This window comes from Protopterus annectens, chromosome 6.part0 (assembly GCF_019279795.1).
Source record: "Protopterus annectens isolate FY-2018-M chromosome 6.part0, PAN1.0, whole genome shotgun sequence".
Classification (NCBI taxonomy): domain Eukaryota; kingdom Metazoa; phylum Chordata; order Ceratodontiformes; family Protopteridae; genus Protopterus; species Protopterus annectens.
In genome coordinates this window covers 1,722,597,210-1,722,619,942 of record NC_056737.1, presented here as the reverse complement: position 1 = coordinate 1,722,619,942, position 22,733 = coordinate 1,722,597,210, and the positions used below count along the sequence as shown (strand labels likewise).

Sequence of the window (22,733 nt, the reverse complement as noted above, 5' to 3'; positions counted from 1 at the left end):
GGTCAGAGCAATAAGTAAGTCTGTTTTCCATGTCTAGAACCTCAAATAATCCTGATGTTCTGGTTCAAATGGAGCAAGAGTTATTTTTTCTAACGCAAAATTAAGATTGCACTGAGAAGCCACTTATTTTTCGATAAGGCTTCATGTGCAATACCCCTTTCAAAAATATTTTCATGAGACTGCATACAAAGAATGGATCCATGGGCAAGCATGCTGATATAACTGGCCAATGAAACTTCACTGAGGAGTAACTCACACAAATAAATTAGAGGCAGATAAACTCTAGCCCAAAATAACTAATGAGTCTTTTCTTGGCAATGACTTTTTCCGGTTACTAATAAATGATTTTCTAGTAGCAGGATCTGTTGCCTTCTTCAATACCTGTTACATGTCTTCATAAAAAATGTGCCCAAAAAGTATTAAGATTCTGTCATTCAGGCAGTCATTTTTAGCTGTTATGGTTGGGATGTATCAAATACCCTTAGCCTTGTCTGAGTAGATACAGACTGTGAGAAGTTTGAGGTAATTGCCCCTGGCCATAACAAAATAAGGAGAACTACTGCTGCCTGGCCAGAACGTCATTACTACAAAGATCTTTGGAGGGTCCATCTGAAAATTCAAACTGACCCTGGATAATAATTAAAAGTGTGGAAAAGCATACAAGCTGCGTCCTGTCCAAGAAAAAGAAAATGGTTCTGTCTTCCAGAGGTTCAGAAATCTATATTTAGAATAGGAACCAGGAGGAGAATTTCCCCAAATTATAGTTGAGAGTACAGGCAAAAATATGTATTTGAGGGGTTCCCCAGAGTTGGATCAAATCTTAGAAGGCTCCCAGAAACAAATTTCAAAAGTGAGGGTCTGTCCTGGTCTTGTCCAGCTTCTCTGCCACACAGTGTTGCTCTCATGGTGTGTAATATTCCAGCACAGTGAGACTGTGTTGAAAATCTGTATCCCAGGCTACCACAACTTGTCTACATAGAGGATAAGATCTGGTTCTCCCTTACTAGTTTCTGTGCCCCTTCACTGTGATGTATAAAGATTCTTGGGACCAAAAAGCAACAAGAGAGTTTAGGACATTTATAAGTGTCAACATCTTCTTTATTTGGTGTTTTGGTGTATCTTTTCTGTTTCAAATACTTTGCATTTTTATCCACATAGTCACTATTTCCCAAGCAAAGTCTGTGGCATCAGTACTGTCAGACTGAGCTGGAGCAGGGAGGGAGAATGGGAGACTTGGAATTTGAAAAAAAACTGCTGTTTCTAGAAAAAAAGACATATCCCCTATTTATAAATCTCAAATACTGGAAACAAAAAGGTCAGAAGACGTAGATGTTGGGAGCATACATATTACAAGTACATATGGATTTTTATCATGTGAAACATAACAAAATTATCATGAGAACAAAGATGCCATGAGATTCAGAATCTCAAGGAACACTCTAGCAATAGTCTAAGTGGAAAAGACTCAGGAATAGATTTAGATACAGAGAAGAAAAGCTCTTTGAACTAAGATGTCCCAGAGCACAGCTCTCAACCTGCAAACACTGAAAATTGGAGGAAAGACCTTTAAAATGTAAGTACATCCTGCTATAAATCTGGACATCTACTCAGAAACAGAAGTTTAAAAGAAATAGAATGACAAGAATGACGAAAAATATAAGCACTTATCAAAGAGACAATACAAAATTTGTACACTTTAATTAGCTATACTGCAAACTTCTACCATACAAGGTCATTTATTTTTGCTCCATTAAAAGGGAGATGTAAGGCGTGTGCCATTTTTCATTAAACTATTGTTGTAACTAGTATGTTGGTCATTTATTTATTTATTTTTTTGGTAGTAGACAGTTTCAAAAGTCATAAGTGATGACAGGGATTCAGAAAATTTTGTAAATGGGTAAATCAAGCCCATAAATAGGGACATACCTCTAAAAATAGGGATATACAAGGGTATACAATGATGTGAGGCATTGTTGGCTATGCCAGGAGAAGTAGGGCAGTGGATGTGTAGCATATGTCAGCACACCTAGGTGGAATTTTGTAAAGAATTATATGTCATTTGTATATCAAACTGATTTGTACAGATGCTTGTGTTGACAAATGTATTTGTCAAGCTGCTTGTGTTAAAAAATTACAAACAGTTGATCAGCTGGACAGAAAAATAAATATACATGCATTATTGCAACTGTTTAAATGTGTAAGATTTAACAGAGGATACTGGAAGAGAAGAGGTTAATCTTACTCTGGCTAACTTTGAAAACTGTTTGAAATTAAATTACCTGGCTTAGGCCATAACAATTGTATCTTACAGTTCTCAATGCAGCCAGAGACAAAACATCTGTGTTAGAAAGTTTTCTGTATTGTATTTGGGGTGAACTAACTGCTACTCTGGAAGGGCAGAGGTTTGTAATTGTTTTATGACTTCCAGAATCCAAAACAGACCTGAGATAAAATCTGTGTGTGTATATTATTGACACATATGTGCTAAATCCTGGCAGTTTCTAGCAATGTGGGTAGCATAAGAACCAGAAGGCAGATGACCAGATGCATATGATGTCATTCTGTAATCTAGGACATAAATTATGTTTTATATTAAATGAGACTGAAGTCTCATTCAGTTTATTTTGGGGACCTGAAAAAGAAGGACTCCACACCTACTTCATCTTGCCTTCATCTAGTAAGTGAGCCAGAGAACAGCAATTCCTTAGATCAGTCAGGAAAATATAGTGAGATTAGTTAAGTACTGTTTTTCTTTATCTGTGTGAATCCATTCATCTATGCCATTTAGAGTATCCAATCCACCTACAGCATGTCTTTGGAATGTGGGAGGAAACCAGAGCACCCAGAGGAAACCCACGCAAACACAGGGAGGTCATGCAGACTCCACACAAAAGGCACCTCAGTCAATAATTGAACCAAGGAACCTCTTGCTGTGAGATGACAATGCTATCTGCTGCACCACTGTGCAGCATGTCAGCAAATACAGAAACGTAAGGCTTGCCTTATGAATATATTTACAAGTACTGTAAGAAAAATCTTACTTTCTGATACAATTACTTGTAAATGTGAGTAGATGTACAGATTGTAACTCGGACAATACCTGACATCTGAAAATCCATTTCTAAGAGTGTCCTGTAGACATGCTAGCAGGTACGAAAGCACACAGTTTCAAACACAAAAACACATATGTTTATAAAAGTTCTTTCCAGTGATTGTTTCCAAATGTCATCTTGTGAGCCCAAGTACTTGCAGGAGGAGCAGCTGCACATAAAGCTGGTAGTGAATTTCTTATGATGGCAACAGATAGTAGATGGTATGCTTGAACTGGTCATTTAGAAGTCTTTCCAGAATCAGATGCAATTCTTAAGTGAGACATTATATAAATCAAAATAATCCTATCTCCTCATCCTGAGTGAAGCAACAAAGAGCACTGATGCTGGAGGTTGCCTACTGCAAGTATATGATTAACAATAGTTAAATAAAACACAGACCTACCACAGTAAGCAGTGAGTAAGAAATAATATAAAACTGTCTTATTTAACAGCTATCTACATGCACTTGTGTTACAATACTGAAAAGTCAAAGACGTAAAACATCTCTGTGTGAATGAAGTGTTGCTTTACTCTGAAGTGTAGCACAGGCAATGTTTGATTATGTACAAAAACATATACATGCATATGTATACATGTGTGTGTGTGTGTGTGTGTGTGTGTGTGTGTGTGTGTGTGTGTGTGTGTGTGTGTGTGTGTGCATGTGTGTGTGTGCATATGTGTGTGTGTGTGTGTGTGTGTGTGTGTGTGTGTGTGTGTGTGTGTGTGTGTGTGTGTGTGTATATATATATATATATATATATATATATATATATATATGGCAGAAATCCTTATTTCCAAAATGCAACTTAATAAATGTAAATCCATCTATATCATCTGTGTTTATCTTCCCCCAGAAAATAACTCTAACACACTAGAGGATATCCTTAGTTGGTTTTCTAATACCTGCCCACAAGAAACCATAGTAATTGGTGACTTTAATATCAAGTGGAGGAGCTGTACCTCTGAACAGCCGTTTGCTCATATTAACCTATATAGTTTTACTCAAACCATTACATCCCCTACAAGGACCAATAAACTTAATAACAAAGAAAGCACCTTAGATTGGATTCTCACAAATAGTCATCACCAAACTTGCAAAGTAGGGACCCTCCTCAAAGATATAAGCGACCATTCACTCACCTTCATAATCAGATATAAGAGTGACATTCCAAACCCAACCAGCTACAGGACAATAAGGACCAACAAGAATTTTAACCCTGACAGCTTCCAAAAAGAACTTTTGGCATACGACTGGAACCCCCTGAAAAACCTACCTCTAGAGGAAGCAGTAAAATACTTTAATTCTAAATTCCTAGCTATTTTAGATTATCATGCACCAACACTTACAATTAGAGCCAGAATTAAACCAGCCCCATGGCTCTCAAAAGCTACCAAACAAAAAATCCTCCTTAGAAACAAACTCTGGGCCAACTGGCGTGCTACTAAAAACCCTGCAGATCAATTAAAGTTTAGACAGCTAAGAAATGAAACAAAAAAAGCTGTATTGTTAAAGAAAAGAAACTTCTACTTTCAGCTCTAACAAACCCACCAAAACAAACCACAAAAATTCTGGTCAGGCATCAATAAACTCTTCACCCAGGTCATTCAGTCACACCCATCCCTTTAGGGTCTAATCACAATAGTCCCAAGCAAATAGCCAATACCGTTAACACTTTCTTCACAGAGAAGATTCAATCTCTTGCCAATCAGCTATCCCTGACACCTCATCATCAACCACCTCCATCTCTAACACAACCCCATAATTTCACTTTCAACCTGTTCCTACATACCTTGCCTGCACCCTTATACAAAAACTTAAACCTACCACCCTCTCTGCAGACCTACTACCTGCAGAATACCTGCAAAAAACTGCAAAAGCCATAGCCTACCCAATTTCCATCCTGGTTAATAGAACTATTACTGAAAGAACTATCCCATCAATCTGGAAAATTTCACACATTATCCCCTTGCATAAGGGTGGTAACTCCAACGAATTATCAACTATAGGCCTATAGCCATAGTTATCTCCACTGGTAAAAACCATGGAGAAATGCATTCATAAACAGCTGTTAAACCACCTAATAGAAAACAACTGCCAACATGGTTTTAGGCCATTTCATAGCACCACCTTTGCTCTCTTATCTTTCTCTGACTGTATTAATAAAAATTGCTACAACGACACTCTATCCTCAGCCCTCTTTATTGATCTTTCAAAAGCCTTCAATATGGTTAACCACCACTTACTCATAAACATACTCAAAAACCTGTCTCTAGACACACTGGCCATCCAATGGTTCCAGTCATACTTAGACAACAGACAGCAGGCTGTACTATGGGAGGACAACTTATCCTCCCACCTCCTAAGTGCCCTTGGTGTCCCTCAAGGCTCCATATTAGGCCCTCTCCTATTCTCTATTTTTATAAATGACCTACATTCTGTAATACCTCAAGCTACTTGTATCCAATGAGCGGATGATTCCAGATTAATATGCTCTGCCACTTCTCCATCTGACCTACAGTCCCTAACCCAATACATGTTTAATACAGTTGAGAAATGGCTTCTACACTGATGTGTCATCCTGAACCCCAAAAAAACAAAACTGCCATTATTTACTTCCACCCATATGGACTCCTCACTTAATTTTACTGTGACATCAAGCAATGGTACTATCATATCTCCTGATTCTACTACTAAACTTCTTGAGGTACTAACTGATAACAATCTTACCTTTGAATCCCATATTAACAGTATTATAAAAACAGTCAACAAAAAATTAGGATGCCTATAAAGGATTAAACCCTTTCTGACTCCACTAGCCAGGACCACCATTGCCCATACCCACTTAATCTCCACCCTTCTCTATGCCTCGCCTATATATACTAAACTATGTAAAAACAACCTAAACAAGCTTGCAATCTCCTACAATAATATTGCTAGATTTGCAACTGGGTCTGCCTTCAGAACCCATCATTGTAATAATCTTAAGCAGCTAGGATGGGTAGAGTTGCCAGATCTACTACTATTTAACCAATTAACAGTTGCCCACAAGATCCTGTAATAACCTACTAATACACCAACACTTACAAACCTTATCACCCCCTATAATAACCTCAAGACCCTTCGCTCATCAAATAAACTACTTGTACAAATTGGTAAAACTAACATGGCTGGTGACTCCTTGTTCTGTAATACTGTGTGCAAAACCTGGAACTCCCTCCCCAGTGACCTAACCTCCTTTTCCTCAACAACACTTTTTAAAAGCAAATTGAAACCATACCTTAAATCACAGTGGTTATGCCCTTGTGCTAACCTTGACTAACTACCTCAATTTTCTCAGGGTAGTAATCACCATACCTGTATAAGCTAGTTACTTTTCTGTTAACTGTAAAGAGAGTGTGTGGTCCTATATTTAAAAATGTTATTAGATATATCTTTGAATGGCTAACCATAACTGAAAGGTACCATAATTCTGTTTACAGAAATGCAATGAAATGTAATGAATGGCAAAATATCTGTAAATGTAGCTTTATTTGTAAATGTCACTTAGTATAATTGATAGTGTGTTTGTGGAGATTTTCTCACCCGCCTCTACTGAAAATGGACATATATCCAGTTGGACTAGCCCGGTCAACAAATGTAAAATAAAAAAAATAAAATAAATAAATAAAATATAGATATCTGATTTGTGTGTGTGTGTGTCTTCCTGTGTGAGGTAGGCACAGGGAATAAGCAGGAGATGCCTAAGTTATGGGGTACTTGATTTCATGCTTTCAAAGTCCTTTCCTAATATTAAATGGAATATCAATAAACATTACATTGTTGCTCTTTTTTATAATTTTATTGATAGCCTTTTCAATAATACTGCAACTTGCCCAGTATTCAGTTTACTTAATTTAAGTTCCCTAAGATAAAGAACTGGTTGCTAAGAAAAAATTACAAAAGCCACAACAAAATGTATTATTGGAGAAACAATGAGGAGATAATTTTATTGAACACTGTGTTCACTTATTTTGAACACACTCTATTACATATCAGCAGACATATGATAAAACAAAATTGAACAGAAGAAATGTCTGTTGAATTAGACCAATGACTGGCTTACCACATCAATCTTTGCAAAGAAGAATGTATGAAGGACTGATGTTGAAATACCTGCAGATTCCACACACAATATTTCCATTTCCACCACAGTCTTTTTTACTTTCCGGTTCATCACATTCACAACTACAAAGTGTGACCACTGTAACTTTTAGAGTGTCCGCATGGCCTAGAGGACGGATTTCCAATGTCCGGGGTTTATCAAAGCACTTTGTGGCCTGGATTGTCACATTAAAGGTAATCTGAAAAGAAAATAAGGACTTGATAGTGAAGTGTTGCTCCACAAAGTTAATTCAGCTAAATGTCAAGCAATTGTTAGAGCATCCTTTATGTATCACATTTTTTTCAAGATTATAAATATCATAGATACTTGTAAATGACTACAGTGCAGTAGCCAAATGCCACTCTGTTACTTCTGCATTCATTTTCCTTTACAGACCTAAATGTTTCTCCATTGTAATTCTATGAAAACAGCCTTTTCCCTTCACTATTCCTCTAACCTAGCATGGGCTGATACAGTTTTACACAACTAACTAACAGCCCCACACATTATAGCAAGTCATCAAACTCCATATTAGACTGGATCAAAGTATTAGACCCTAGCAAATACACCACCACCACAGATACAATGCCAGACTCTCCCAGAAACCATTTTCACAGTCTATACAACTAGATGAGGGTCCGAATGGAGAGATGATAAATCAGTAAGTGAAGGAGAGTAGTAATGCTGGAATTTAATTCATACTCAAGTCTTAGTGAGAAGCTTCAATAGTTGGATTCTATTTTCACAAAATCTCACCAAGACAACACTGATATATAGACTGTATTTTATATAGAATATATCATGGACAGAAGTAGGTTAAAAAATAAAAAAAGATAGCTGGGTGCACAAGACCCAGGATAAAAAAATGCTCAATTCTGGTAAGTGCACTGGTGCGAGAACTGGAAAAAATGACAGTGTAGAATCCTCAAGACATGGAAACATTCATACAACGGGGCTACGCCAGGCTCAGCCCCTATTGTAGAACGAAGTAGTAGTCCACAAAAATCACAAAAACTGATAGGCCAAAAAAGAGCCATAAAGTTGATAGAGTGGACTATTGAGGATAAGGAAGAAATTATATATTGTTACTATCATGCAAGAAGTTCAGAATTTCTAGACAGAAGTTATACAAAAACATTAAGAGAGAAATTAGAGGAAATAAAAATACTTGCACAAGACAAAATGTCAGAAGCTTCAAATAAAACTTTGTGTTAATTGATATAACAGATTTACGCAAAACATTATGTAGACCAAGAAACCTTGGGGCATTTGGAAAAAGAAGCAACTGAGGAAGTGCGAAAATATAAAGAATTAAATCTAGAGATTTTTGAAAGGTGGAAAAAATACCGACATGGGCAAAAAAGATCTGGTATGTGCAATATTTAAACAAAGGAGAAAGCCAACTTACTCAATACAAAAAAAGCAGCCCTAAAGATATTTAAAGTGAAATACAGGCAAAGACATTCACATATTGCAAAATTACACAATACAAAACAATAAGATCACAAGAGGGAATGCGGCACAGAAGATAAGTAAAGTAGAAGTTAAAAAATATAAGCTGCATTTATGGAATACATGCGATGTGAAGGATTTAGTGTAGAAAGTCTAACACAAGTTATATCACACAATGATAGAACAATGAGTTCCCCAAATAAGGACAAACTGGAGGAGCATTAGACATCTGAAGAAGAAATATGGACATGGGAAAGAAAAAGAGATTTAACACTTATGCAAAGGAGAAAGCAAAACTAATCAATACAAAAAGAGCAGCACCAACGATATTTGAAGAGAAATGAGGGCAAAGGCATCTGGCTACAGAAAATTTTACAATATAAAAAATAAGAAAACAGAGGAAAAGTAGAAAAAAGTATTAATAGTGGAGAAGTTGGAGAAATGGAAACTGAGCTTGTGGATTACCTGTGAAGTGAAGGATTTAGTGTAGAAAATCTAATTGTCATAACATTACAGCAGGATAAAACAGTGGATCCCCAAATTAAGGAGAAACTAGTGGAGTGGGAAACATCAGATCAGTTGCCATATGAACGTACTTTGAACCCTTCCATAGGAAACCAGTACAAAGGTTCAGATGAAGTTACACTGCAAAGGAAGGAATGATGCACTCAGTGTTGTGGAGTGACAGGCCAGTGAGTTCCCATATAAAGAGCAACAGATGGCGCAGGATGAAACTAAAGAGAATGTGGTACAGGAAGATGCTTTGGTCCGTTTTGTAAACTGATTGCAGGAATGGAGAACAAATAATGTGTCCTCAGTTTAGAAGAAAATGATCTAAGAGAAGAGTTGCTTGATTTAATAGAGATGGACAGACATATTAAGATCAATTAAAGAAATAGATTACAGAAAATCAATGAAACCCAAAAAGTTAGAAGTTTGATAAAACAAATGAAGACAGTAATTAGGACTGTTTATAGAGATTCATGCAATATAACAGAAGTAAATGGGATATATTACTGTGCAGCTAAATTAATAACAGATAAAGTCTTACCAGAAAAACACAGGGCAGTAAGGGAAAGGAAGTGGGTAAATCAAATGCCATCACGGAGGTATCGAACAGAGGAAAGTATAAAGCAATTAAGACAAGAAGTGTTACTGTTAGAAGAGTATAAAAGAGGAAAGATCAACAAAATTACTCCAAAAGATAGAAATGATAAAAACAATACACAGTATCAGAACAGATCAGAATCTTTCATGCCCTAGCACAAGCAATAAATTAAAAATATTAGCACAGGCAGAATAACTTAGAAGATGTGAAGATTAATAGAAAGAAAAAGGTACAAAATAAGCAAAGGAGGAGCAACAGACATGAAAAGGAGGTGTGTCATGCATGGTGTAAGCACATTGGAGCCCTATGGTCCCCAGATAAGTTTAGCTAAGCAAGGGGGTGTGTCTGAGGCTGTATTGACTTATTCCATGAAATGAAGAGCGTGTTCACATCCAAGGAGGGCCATTTCTTTGTGCTTACATTAGCTAAATGGGTTTGCATGGTGCTCACCCAGTCTAAAACAAACAACAACAACAAAAATAAATTACCCAGAAATAGCAGGACTGTTTACATTTGGGAACCGGGTTTGCTCGGTGAGCTTCGGGGCTTAAAAGTGGAGGAAACGGGAAGGGAAAAAAAGAAAAATAGCAGAATAAAAGCAATTAAGAACAAATTACATAGTTAGCAAGTGGAATGCATCATAGTCAGCCAATCATACAGGCAGCATCTGCAGCACAACAGTATAAACTATGCAAACACCTTACAGTCTGTTTTTTCCCACAGACTCTGCACCATTGGTGTACACATGTGGGGGAATTTTAACTGGAAGAATGTTAGGGGCTGCCATTGCTTTGATCCATCAGTATGTGCCAGAGGCTGAGGGCGGTGAGGAGGATAATGCTGACAACCGCCACAGACCAAGGAGGAGGAGAAGAGTGTTCAGACCCAGGGTAGCTTACCAGGGGATACATGATCTGGAGAAAGTACAGCACTGCAGGGTGGACAGGGACATACTTCAGGAAATCACAAAGCTGTGCTGGCCTCAACTCAGATCTAGATCCAACAGAGGGGAACCCATCTCACTGGATACCAAGGTATGTGTAGCCTTAAGTATTCTAGCTACAGGTACTTTCCAAAGACCTACTGGGGACATCATGGGGTCTCACAGGCATCTGCATCCAGGGTACTCCACCAGTTCCTGGATGCCATGCTACCACATACCGGTGAACAACTTCCCCAACACCCACGAGGAGAGGACCAGCAATATCCATCTCTTCCACCATGTTGCAGGATATCCAGAGATTCTGGGTGAGATAGACTGCACACACATCCACATCAAAGCAACACCCAGTGAACAAAGTAGGGGCTACATAAACCTCAAGGGATTCCCCTCAATCAACTGACGGGTCACGTGCAATGCCCAGGGCATTATCATGAATGGGTGTGCTGGCAGCCCTGGAAGGTATTACAACTCCCACATCTAGTATTCATCACAGTTGTACCAGGCATTTGCCAGTGGAGGCAGCCCATATACCCATCTGGTGGGGGATGCTGGCTATGCACTGGAGCCATGGATGATGACACCCATCAGAAATGTGCACATACCCACACAGGAACACCATAATGAGGCACATGTACAAACCAGGATCATTACAGAGCATGTGTTTGGGATGCTCAAGACACGATTCCGCTGCCTTGACATATCTGGTGGAGCCTTGCAGTACTCTCCAGCCACATGTGCACACATTTTCATAGTATGTGCCATGCTACACAGTATGATCCTGTGGAAACAGCTGTAGCAGGAACAGCACAGGGAAGAGCCACACAGCCCACCACCATTGCCTAGGTCCCCACAGGCACAGAGGGACTCAGAGGAGGAGGCCCCTGAGCCTGCTCCTGTAGGCAGATGGAGGTGTGCCCAGTAAGCTCAGGCCTTGGCAAAGAGGCAATGCATAGCACACACACTGACACTGTAGGGACCCCAGGGACTGACACTTCTCTACGACTCCCACACACAGTAAAATGGATGACACACACATCTCATTACCTGTTAATTACCTTGTATAGGCAGTGTACTGTGTGCATGCAACATAGGCGTCCCTCAAGCACCTTCCTTACAACTGCTGCAGGAACAAGGTAAGCCAGTCTTCTTAACAATAAATGAATGGATTAGTATGGTTTGCTAGCTTTTCTATGGTAATGCTGCATGCATGCAAAGGAATGGGGTAGCCTACTGGGATAGCAGCAGACAACTGACAGCTATGTGGGACACCAGGAAATGTCTGCCCAAAACTAACCTCCCCACACTATGCAGTAGTACCCAAGGTGGCAAAACCCAGTGCAGTATATGCATGGGAACAAATAACTGGGGGGGGGGGGGTCATAGGCCACAGGCATGGATGTCAGTGTGGGGGTCCCATACCTACTCCTCACACCCACACAGCAAGTCAGCTGTAGAAAACCAGAGATAAATGTCTGGTGAAGGCACACAAATGGCAGCAATGTTGAATTAACCCCCTACAGACTCACATAGTGATAGCACAGCAGGTCTCACAGTTGCAGTTAGGCTATGAAGGGTAAGAAGTCTGAAACTCAAATATATGCCAGTACAATCTGACCTGTGCTCTTTACTGATATGCCTCTAGTCCCCAAGACAGGGCACAATAGTACGGTAAATGGAACTAAAATGTAAAGCAAATATCAGCACAGTCTCTGCAAATGTGTACAGTTGACAGGTGTGACCCCATATACCCACAGAAATGCAGTAACATGTATGTTTGTAGGGAAATAGCAGCATAGCACACACTGGCAGGGCTGAAACAATACACATGAAAACATATTGCCTGTCCACAATATGTAGGGGTCAATGAGCTATGTTTATGTTATCTAATACTGTCAGGATCTGGCCAGCATGTTCTCCTGGCAGTTGTCTTGTAGGTACAGTGCCGTCTTTGACAGGGTCATGTGCAGATAACTGCAGTGCCAACTGTTATGCATGTCAGTGACACCCACTGCTCTGCCACTATCTGACATACAAGTAAGTCACAGTGCTATGTGGAATATACTACACATATAATGGACATCCTGAAGGATGTGTAGCCGAGGTGCTAAGGCTTTTGTGAATATAAGTGCTTTTTGGTCAGTGAAAATGAGTTGGATACCTTTTTATCATGTGTCATCCATACAAACCAAGGGCTCACAATATATAATTTCAGTGATGTGACTATAGAGAAGTCACACTTTGATTTGTTGAAAAAAGGTATTTAATTTGTTCTCAGTTTTAACTCAGATATTGCTGATGTTTTAACAAATCTTAGATTGTATACAAGGCAATTGAATTTAAGATTTTTTTTATGGTGAATCTAACTTAACCTATGTAACACAGGTACCACAATGGAAAAGTTTGTTCATTCCAGCAAACACCCTGATATAGCAGTTTATGAGAAAATGTGTTAGGTGGAACTTAAAAAAATGATATCAGCAAAGAAAGAGTTTGCTCACAGTTTAACCCCTGAAGAAAGGAAAACATTGTTTGATCTATTGAAAAATAAACACCTCAGAGTTATGAACCCTGATAAGGCTAGGGGAGTTGTAATCATGTCTCAGAATGACTATGTGTCTAAAATGCACAAGTTATTAAATGACCCCACCACATACAACAGCGTTTCTAAAAATGAGGTAAATAGGGCTTATATGAGGATTGATTTCTTTCTGTCAGATGCACCGAGTCAGGGGACTATAATTTAGATTTCTCACAGTAGAAAAAACAATTATATCCCTGATTTTCGGCATTCCCCAAGATTCTCAAAAATGTACACAACCCACCATTTAGACCAACTGTTGCAGCCAGGGGTTCAAAGACTGAACCGCTTGCAGCTTTGGTTGACAGGTGGGTGAATCCAGTTGTGGAAGAAGCCAAACATGTTTTAAGACTCCTGGCACTGCCTTAAAAGAGTCAGAGAGGCAGACAATGACACAGAATACTCCCTTTTTAGCAATAGATGTAGTTAATTTGTTCTCAGTCATATCCCATAAGGAGGGTTTGGAACTTTTCCATGACAGCCTTTTGAAAAGCAATGAAGTCCAGAAAGAAAAAGTAGATTTGCTGGTTGACATTATGGAAATGGTTCTTAAAAACAACTTCTTCAATTCTGAGGGTGAATTGTTTCACCAAGTGGCAGGTGTAGCAATGGGGGCCAAATGTGTCCCTGTTTTTGTGAACCTGGTACTTTTATAATGGGAGAAAAACAAACATTTTTTTTGTCATCATTTATGTCCAAAATAAAACTTTACAACACATTTTTGGATGACATATTAATCCTTTGGAAAGGTAGTGAATAAGAAGCTCTACAATTTGTAGAACATTTAAATAGCAGCACCACTTCATTTTTTAAATTCACCAGTCATTGGAAAGCAAAAAAAAATTGACTTTTTGGACATACATCTCTCAAAAGACAGTGAACTGAATAGGTTGAGCAGTAATATTTACAGAAAGGAAACCTATTTGAATACTTTACTTCATTTTGAGAGTTGTCATCCTCTTCATCAAATGAAAAGTATAGTAAAAGGTCATTTAATAAGTGACAACGGAACATTCTTAAGAGAAATTTATACATTGATTGGAATGTTTAAAGAGAGAGGGTACTCTCTTAAGATGTTACTTAACATTAAGTGTGAGGTGGTTAGAAAAAGAGACAGAAACACACTTCAAAAGCCACGGTTGGATATTCAAAGTTTTACTGATGCTTCCTAGTACCGTGGCTTCAAACGCCTTTCTGGGAATAATACACATCAAGGATATAATTTCTTTTATACCTATTACAATTACATTACTATACAATTGCTGCTAACTACTAATCATTAAAAACCACCAACCCAATAAATAACCAGAAAAATCAGAAAAAAATCACAGTGACTAAAGCATTAAGCTATTGTAAACACATTCCTTAAAGATTCCTATCATATGAATAATATAAGTATTACTTATAAAAATCAATTTACATTCTACATTTCATTACAACCATGGCTTTTGAAGTGTGTTTCTTTATAATTTCATGGTGTAGTGTTTGTTTAGAAAAAAAGACACTCCGTTTATTCCAATATTAATGTCAACTGTCAGTATAGAGCAGACAATGAGGAAGAAAGACAATGAAGTAATGGTTTTGAGATACAACCACCAGACACTAAGTCTCATTTCGAGTATTAACAGACTGTGGGAAATATGCCTTGACCAGGACACAAAAGACAAACTAGGGAACAAACCTCATATTACATATAGTAGAGGTATGAACATTAAAAACATATTGGAAACACCTTTCAATAAAAAGAAAATGGGACACAAATCACTTATGTACACGTGTGGTGCTTGTAGGTATTGTAGGTTCATTAATGATGGACCTTATGTGTTAGTAAATGGTTACGGTTACTCTCTCAGTTGTCCTGGGAGGTGTAACTGCAACACAATGAGGGTTGTGTACTTAGCAACTTGTACATCCTGCCCAGGGTTCTACGTGGGGAAAACTATCCGTAGACTTCGGGACCAGATTGGTGAACATTCAAGGTCAATAAAAAACAAAGATTAACACAATGCTGTATTTCTACACAGTAAGAAATGTGTTCATTTTAAAAACTTTTTTTTTTTTCATAATAGATAAAGTAGCCTCTAATGAAAGAGGTGGTGATAACAACTTGGAAGCTGAGGTCAGGGAGGCCAAATGGCAGTTGAGACTCAACTCTACAAATTTACCAGGTCTCAATGATGATATTTCTTTGGCCCCTGTTTTAAACCAAAGAGCTAATGTAATTTAATGGCAACTATAGGTACAGTGATTGTTTTATGAGGGACCAGTAGATTCAATAATATTAATAATGTATAAATTACAAGTTATTTTTGTTGATTTTTTGTCATTAAACATCTTAGGTTTAAAGTTTTAACAAGGAATTTTGATGCTTTGTGGGCATTGCTTTAACTTTTATGTATTAGTAGTTTTATTAATTACCCTACTTTAGAGAAGAGGTTTGATTGGTTGATATGGTGACATCATAATATAAAATTAAGTAGTGTATGTTCTTCCAAATGACTCTGAAGAAGCCTTTATTGATATAAGGCAAAAGCGCTTAGTCATTTGGCTTTTGCTTGAAAATAAAGCCTGTCTTCCTGCTTTTACTTCGTGGTTTGGATTTTTTATTTTTTACATGTTAATAGTTGTCTGTTGCCTTTGGCACTCATTTTCCTGTGTTCATTATTGGAAAAATAATTACTACTGTCAAACTTAAGAGTGCGTGCACGCACTCAAGTATACACACACACACACACACACACACACACACACACACAAACACACACAATTTAACGCAATTTTCTTGCTGCTATCATGCACCTAATATGAATAGATCACAGATTAAGGATTTGCTAATAACAAATGAAAAAAAAAAAAAACAGTTCCAACATAAATAGAAACCAAGTTCCTTCACACCAAAAACAAGTACTGATATTTAAAGTCTTTTTTCAACAAAATCTCTTAGAGAAAAACCCATATAGCAGAACCAAGCAGACATGTTGCCTTGACAATTAAAAAAAAAAAAACAGTTCAATAACCTATATCACCAAGAGGTTACTAAAGACCTATAGCAGCTTGTAGAATTCCTCTGGCTTTCCCTGATAAGTACAATAAATCCATTTCAGATGTGTTGCAGTTTCTTCTTCAGGAAAACATGTGTCTCTTCACACTCTCAGACTGCCTTTTTTCTTCTATACAGAGTCCACAGGGACTTTTCCCAGAACTCTATCTAAGTTAACAGGCAAGTAAATCTAACTCCATTAGTAAGGGCAGTCTTAATAAAACATCTGTAACAGCTGATCTTCATTAGTTTCAGTATCTGTTGCTTGCCAGAAGACTCTATATCTGCCTATCATTCTCCATCTAGTATACATCCTTGGCTTAGCAGGAGCATGCCTTTCTCCTCCCATGTTACTTCTAAGTGCTGGCCTAGCAGTGACTGTATTACACACTTTGCCCTTCCCCCACCAGAGTAGAGCCACTGTTTCTCCCAACCTCAGATAAGGTGCAAGCCCATAACCTATCTGCATTCATATGGGAGCAAACTGGGGTACACAATTTTGACTTGAAAGCATAACAATGATAAGGAACACCTGGCTAGTTGGAATTCTTGTCTGTTTGCCTATGCAGTCATTGAAGGGGTATAATTTTTATTTATCTTTTGTTTACCTGGTTAGTCCCACTAGGCTAGTAGCTTCTTTAAACAGCAGACCTGAGTTGGTATTGATACTACTAGGGGAACTTTGGTCAGTACATAGGGGAACTTTTTCTACTCTTTACAGCTGCTAGATGGTGCTGGATGGCTCCCACAGCACCAAAGAAGAAGCCTAAGGGAATAGCAACATGGAGGAGGAGTGAAAAGCTATGGAGAGCCTGAAGCTGGAAAGTGAGAATTTGGAGAAAAATGTGTTCAATATGGAGCTTCAGAATTTGAACGAAGATTCCTGTGTGGTGGGTGTTACAAATGAGCTGTGTTTAGCTGTCTCCACAGAGAAGGAAGTAAGCAGGTCTGTTGGAGTGGTGCAGATAACTCAACTGGCATCAGGAGAGATTGTAGATGATCTTCTGTTAAAAATAATCAGGAAGGCTGATCCAAGTGCCAGTTCTGCTGTTTCATGAGCTGAAATGGCAGATAACTTTTTTGAATGTGCTGAGGATGGTAATGCAGAAAAGGAAACAGTTGATGTGGCAGCAGAGAAGGCATCAGTTAAACGTTACACAGCAGTGACAGAAAGTTAAAGAGGAAAAGCAGCAACTAGCTGAAAAAGTGACTGATTTTGTGGCAGCAGGCAATGCAGTAACTAAAACATATGCAAAAGTGGCAGTAGGCAAAAACAAGGAGAGCAGCAACAAACTGTAAGTAAAACTGATTTTAAAAAGAAAAGAAGACCAACTGTGAGAATAAGAATAAAAAATGACACTGTAATAGACAGATATTATGTATGAGACAATTTAGTAACTGTTCTGGGTTTTAAAGCTCAAGAAATGTGTTTGATATATATATATATATATATATATATATATATATATATATATATATATATATATATATATTGGGATAGAGATTTTTGTGACAACATTTGAAACTGATGGACTGGTGAGACTTCTGGAACTATGTAACAAAAAGAAGGATATTTATCTGGTTGCAACTTAAATGTGAAAAAATGTTACTATGCAGTTTAGAACCAATAAACTGGAAGAAGGCAATGTTAAAAAATGCATGGAAGGTCTGTGTAAAACTGTTGATAATACTGTGAAAGTTAGAGTTAGAGAACTGTATGGAATAGAGAGTAAAGGTTGTAAGGAGTTTTGAAATGTGAAAAAATAAATGGTGAAACACTTACCAAGTGGCAGTCATAGAGGGACATTTAAATATTCTGGCTGCCTAAATCATAATTCTTCTGTGGGGACATTTCTCATTTAGTTAATGACTGTAATAAGTTACAATGTAATGAGTGTGGAGAGAAAGGATATACAGCAAGAAGGCATCTGCCTGAATGCAGGTTATGTAAACAAATGGACACTTTTGGATAGATTGTCAAGAGCAAACAGTAAATAATGAGAAAAGGGGAAGGGAAAAATGTACATGTGGATGGACAACAAGAGGCTGGGAGGGAGGGTAAAGTAGGTGAATAAAAAAAATGTATAAAAAGAAAAAAAATAGGGGAAAATGAGGAGAGTGTGCATGCATGAAGAGAGGTCAGCAGAAGGGAATGACAGTAATCATTTTTTTGAAGTTATAGCTGATGAAAAATTTGATTCTGAAAATCAAAGATATTTTTGTACATAAACCCAAACAAAATATTTAATTTGCGGTAGAAATAAAGATAAGAAAATGACACTTTAAAAATATTTCCTCTAAATTTAAAAAGAAGGAAAAGCAACAATTTAGAGCACTTTCAGTAAATATGAACAGTATTGTTAACACTGTAGGAAGGACAGGGATACAGGAATTGTGTGTTACATGTGATGTTGATGTTATTCTGTTAGAGGATTCCTGAGAAGTGAAAAAAAACTGCAAATAGAAAAACTGTGGTGTAAAAATATAATATAGAACTTAGGAAGCGGTGTCATGTAAAAAAACAATGAAAATACTAGATGTAACATTGGGAAGGATGGAAAGGTTAACTTGTGGATATAAGGTAAAAAGAATATGTATATAAAGCTAAAACATTATATGCATATATAACTAGCAAGCAAAGAGAATCTGGTTCATGAAATATTACACTGTGGTGGTTAACAAAAAAAACTATAATTGCAAAGAACTTTGTAATTTAAAGGGACATGTAAAAGGGAAAGATGCAAAACATGCATGAAGTGATAAAATGTTGGAAAGTAGCTGTGTAGAACAAAAGTTAATGGACTTATAGAAGGGAGGCACTTGGATCTGAAACTGATTATTTTGTATTATCAGAAAGTTTAGGGGAGTAGTAGATGGTGATGCAGTTGTGAAGTTTGTTCACACCCTTTTGTAATATGGGTAGAGATGATGGAAGAAAAGGAATATATTAAAATAGGAAAATAAAGAAAAAGAATAAATGAGATGTTCATGAATGAAATTTGAGAGTGGGAAGTATTACAGTTTTGGAAGACTTAAATAACTATGCTGGACTTCTATAAAAATTGGTCTGAATGGTGGATTGAATTTAAAAAGAAGTATAAAAAGTATTTTTTTTCCAATGGCAGGTTAATGTAAGAAATGAAGTGAAAATGAAGTATGGGAAAATGTACATACATGCATTACAGAATATATAGAATAATACAAACGAGTATTATGACATGGGAAAAGAAATATATAAAAAAATCAAGAAAATGAAGGCATTACTGTTTAGGCAGAGACATTATTTGCACTGGAGAATGGAGGAGGTACCTACATATGTGGGGAAATAGTAAAGGTGGATATTAGTATAATGAGGGAAATGAAGAAATGTAAAAGGAGAGGTAAAAGGAACACTAAAGCAAATTATAAGTATTGTAATACAACATGTAGAACTATGTATACGAGTAAAAAGAAGGAAATGGAAAGTAATAAATCCAGAATGAGTTAAGAAAGAATTTGAGAAATAAATTACTATTAGCAAATTGTATCAATACATGTGAAGTGTAAATTGATTCAGTATCAGGTGCAGATGGTAAACAGTATGGAATAAGCAATAAATTAATGGACTGGCAAATAAAATATTTTGTAAATGTACTGAATGAATGGTTGAAAGAAGAGTTCATGAAGAGTTATGTAGTGAGATATTACAAATTTATATGGATGAAAGACGAGAAGAATGAAATAAAAAAAATGGAAACCCATCACACTAAATAACACAGATGATAATTTTATATGAAAATAATACAGAGAAGAATAGAAGGAACATGATGAGTGACAGAATGGAAGAAAGTAAATATAGTATAAAAGTGAAATGATGTCACAAATTGTTATTGGTTGTGAGAGAAATTGTGGATAATATTATAAGTAAAAGGGAGGATGTGAAACTTATGGCAGGTGATATTAGCAAGGTATTTGATAAAATAAGACATGATGCCTTGTGGAATATTCTAGAGAAGTATGGAAGAGGATTAGGAGAGTGTTTATCTAGGCATATCAAAATAATAGGGTTAGAGTGTTACTGAATGGGGGCAGGAAGAAATAAATTATACCAAAACCATTAAGACTATCACAGGAGCAATCTAAAAAGTGCAACCAAAAACACAGGCAAAAAACAAGTATAAAAGACATAAGAGGGAACACATATCTACTGTAAAAATCAAGTTTAAATTATATCGAAAAGAAGGTAAGTATCAATACATATTCTAACTTTATCTGAAATGTCCCATGAATCCTTAATAAATTACTTCATTTTGTTGACTACCAGGTTCAAAATATAATCTAGGAATAGGGAGATTCCTTCAGTACTATAATTACGGGCCAACACTATTGGCTGAAAAGGTGGGTGGATGGGAGTTTTATGAATTTTGGGTATCCCAAATAGTGTCTCCAAAACAGGATAATGAACTTTCATAAAATTATAAATGCCCAATTTATGTAATGTTACTTTAAAAGCTAAGTAGATATGACTGATTGTTTCATTTATTGTATTAATTAATGTCTGTAATTGCTATGGGTATTTATATGACTTTAGTTTCATTGTCTACTTTGTTTCTGAAGAGGTCTGGTACAGATGAAAGTGAATAAAACATCTTTTATGCTAAGGCCTGTATTTTTGGTTGTACATTTTGGATTGCTCATGTGGTTGCCGTAGTGGTTTTGGTATAATTTTTAGTTTCTACCACTATTCTTTTGGTTTGGACAAATTGCTGTGTTTTTGGCATGAAGATATAAGACAAGCATATCTCATGAGTGAATGTTGTTTGAATTGGTAATGAATGTGGTACTGACTGAAATAGTTTATAAAATGAAAGAAGATAGAAATGTGATGCAAAAGGAGGTGGTGATTTCAGTGGTTTGATAAATGCAGATGATATAGCTGTAGTTACTAAGAACAAAATATGGATAAGGTTTTGGCTGATATTGTAAAAATTCGGGGTATATATTTTTCAGTGAAAGAAGTGTCTTTGTCAAGAATAAAATCTGGAAAAAATGCAATGGGAGGATTTGATAAAAGAAATGAAAGAAATATGTCTTCTGTGGAAGGCATATAGATTAGCATTCAGGAAAAATGTTTAATTGGTGAATTCTGTATTATTTATTATTTGTTTACCGGGACTGACTGACTTGGAACAAAGCCAATTTTCAGTGGAGACCCAGGGAGAAACACTCCAGGTGCATGTCTTTGTAATGTGGGAGGAAACCAGAGTACCCGCAGAAAACCCACACAAATGCAGGGAGGACATGCAGACTCCGCCCAGAAGGCAGTCCAACTGAGAATCGAACAGGAGAGCCTCTTGCTGTGAGGCAACAACACTACTGCTGCACCACTGCACCATCCAAATCAATAGTATAAATATCACATAATCCCAGAAAAATATGAAAAGGAAATGTGCTATTGGTGTTTTCTTTCATATAGGGTTCACGATTAAACCCCAGTGAAAAGAGGTATGTTGGATGTGAGTGAAGATGAAGAAAAGTCGGGGTTACTAAAACCAATATTTTATTCTCCTTCTTTAAACTTGTACAGAATATTAAAGTGGGTAAAGGAAGAAAATGAATAATTAATAGTGAGAATGTTTAAATACAGATACAAGATGTTCTGGGAGATGAGAAAAAGAAAAAGAATAGTAAATGAGAAAATTAAAAATTATCAAGAAAAAATACTAACATGGAAAATAAAACTCAATGATACAATGAAAAATAGAATGATATTGTATAACAATGTGATGAAGCAATATTATTATGTAAATATGTAGAGAATTTACCAGAAGAAGTATAAAGCCAGTAACACAAGGAAAAAGCATAACAAGATAACAGAGTCCCCCGGATTTACTAATCTTCCATGCAGGACTAAACTAGTCCTGCATGGAAGTGGCAGTTTAAGAGGAGGATGGCAGTGCACCATGCCTATTAATGAAGGCATGCTGCCTGAACTCCTAATGCTACATGGACAAGTGCAGGGGGCGGGTCTGAGAACAGAGCTCTCAGAATAAACACACTCCTGCAAAGTAGAACAGAAGAATGTGTAAATAAAGGGTGAGACTGCTCATAAGTGCCAACATATCCCCACCAACAGTCCCCATGTGTTCAACAGCAACAGTACACTTAAATAAAATGAAGAAACCCTAGCAGCAATTTTTTTTTAAAACCCTGAGTACAGCTAACTGTAGGTGCACGGGTTTGCCCATCGCTCAGCTACGGGTAAAGCAGCTGAAAAGGCTGAAGAGGATAACAAGGAATATATATATGCAAATGAGCACAGCAATAGTGTACTGGTTAGAGTATCTGCCTAACGAACAGGCATTCCCGGTTTGAGTCCCACTGCAGCACATATCATTT

General features: G+C 37.0%; 1 protein-coding gene across 3 annotated transcripts in view; it reads right to left on the bottom strand.

Moving 5' to 3' along the window:
* Nucleotides 1-7,184: 7,184 nt before the first annotated feature.
* Nucleotides 7,185-22,733, bottom strand: part of LOC122804910 (integrin beta-2-like) — a 1,273,642-nt gene continuing 1,258,093 nt past the window's right edge. For all 3 annotated transcript variants that reach the window (XM_044075119.1, XM_044075120.1, XM_044075118.1), the window contains one exon: nucleotides 7,185-7,433. In XM_044075119.1, coding sequence (XP_043931054.1) covers nucleotides 7,200-7,433 — 234 coding nt within the window. In that variant the 3' untranslated portion in view covers nucleotides 7,185-7,199. The remainder of the gene's footprint in view (nucleotides 7,434-22,733) is intronic.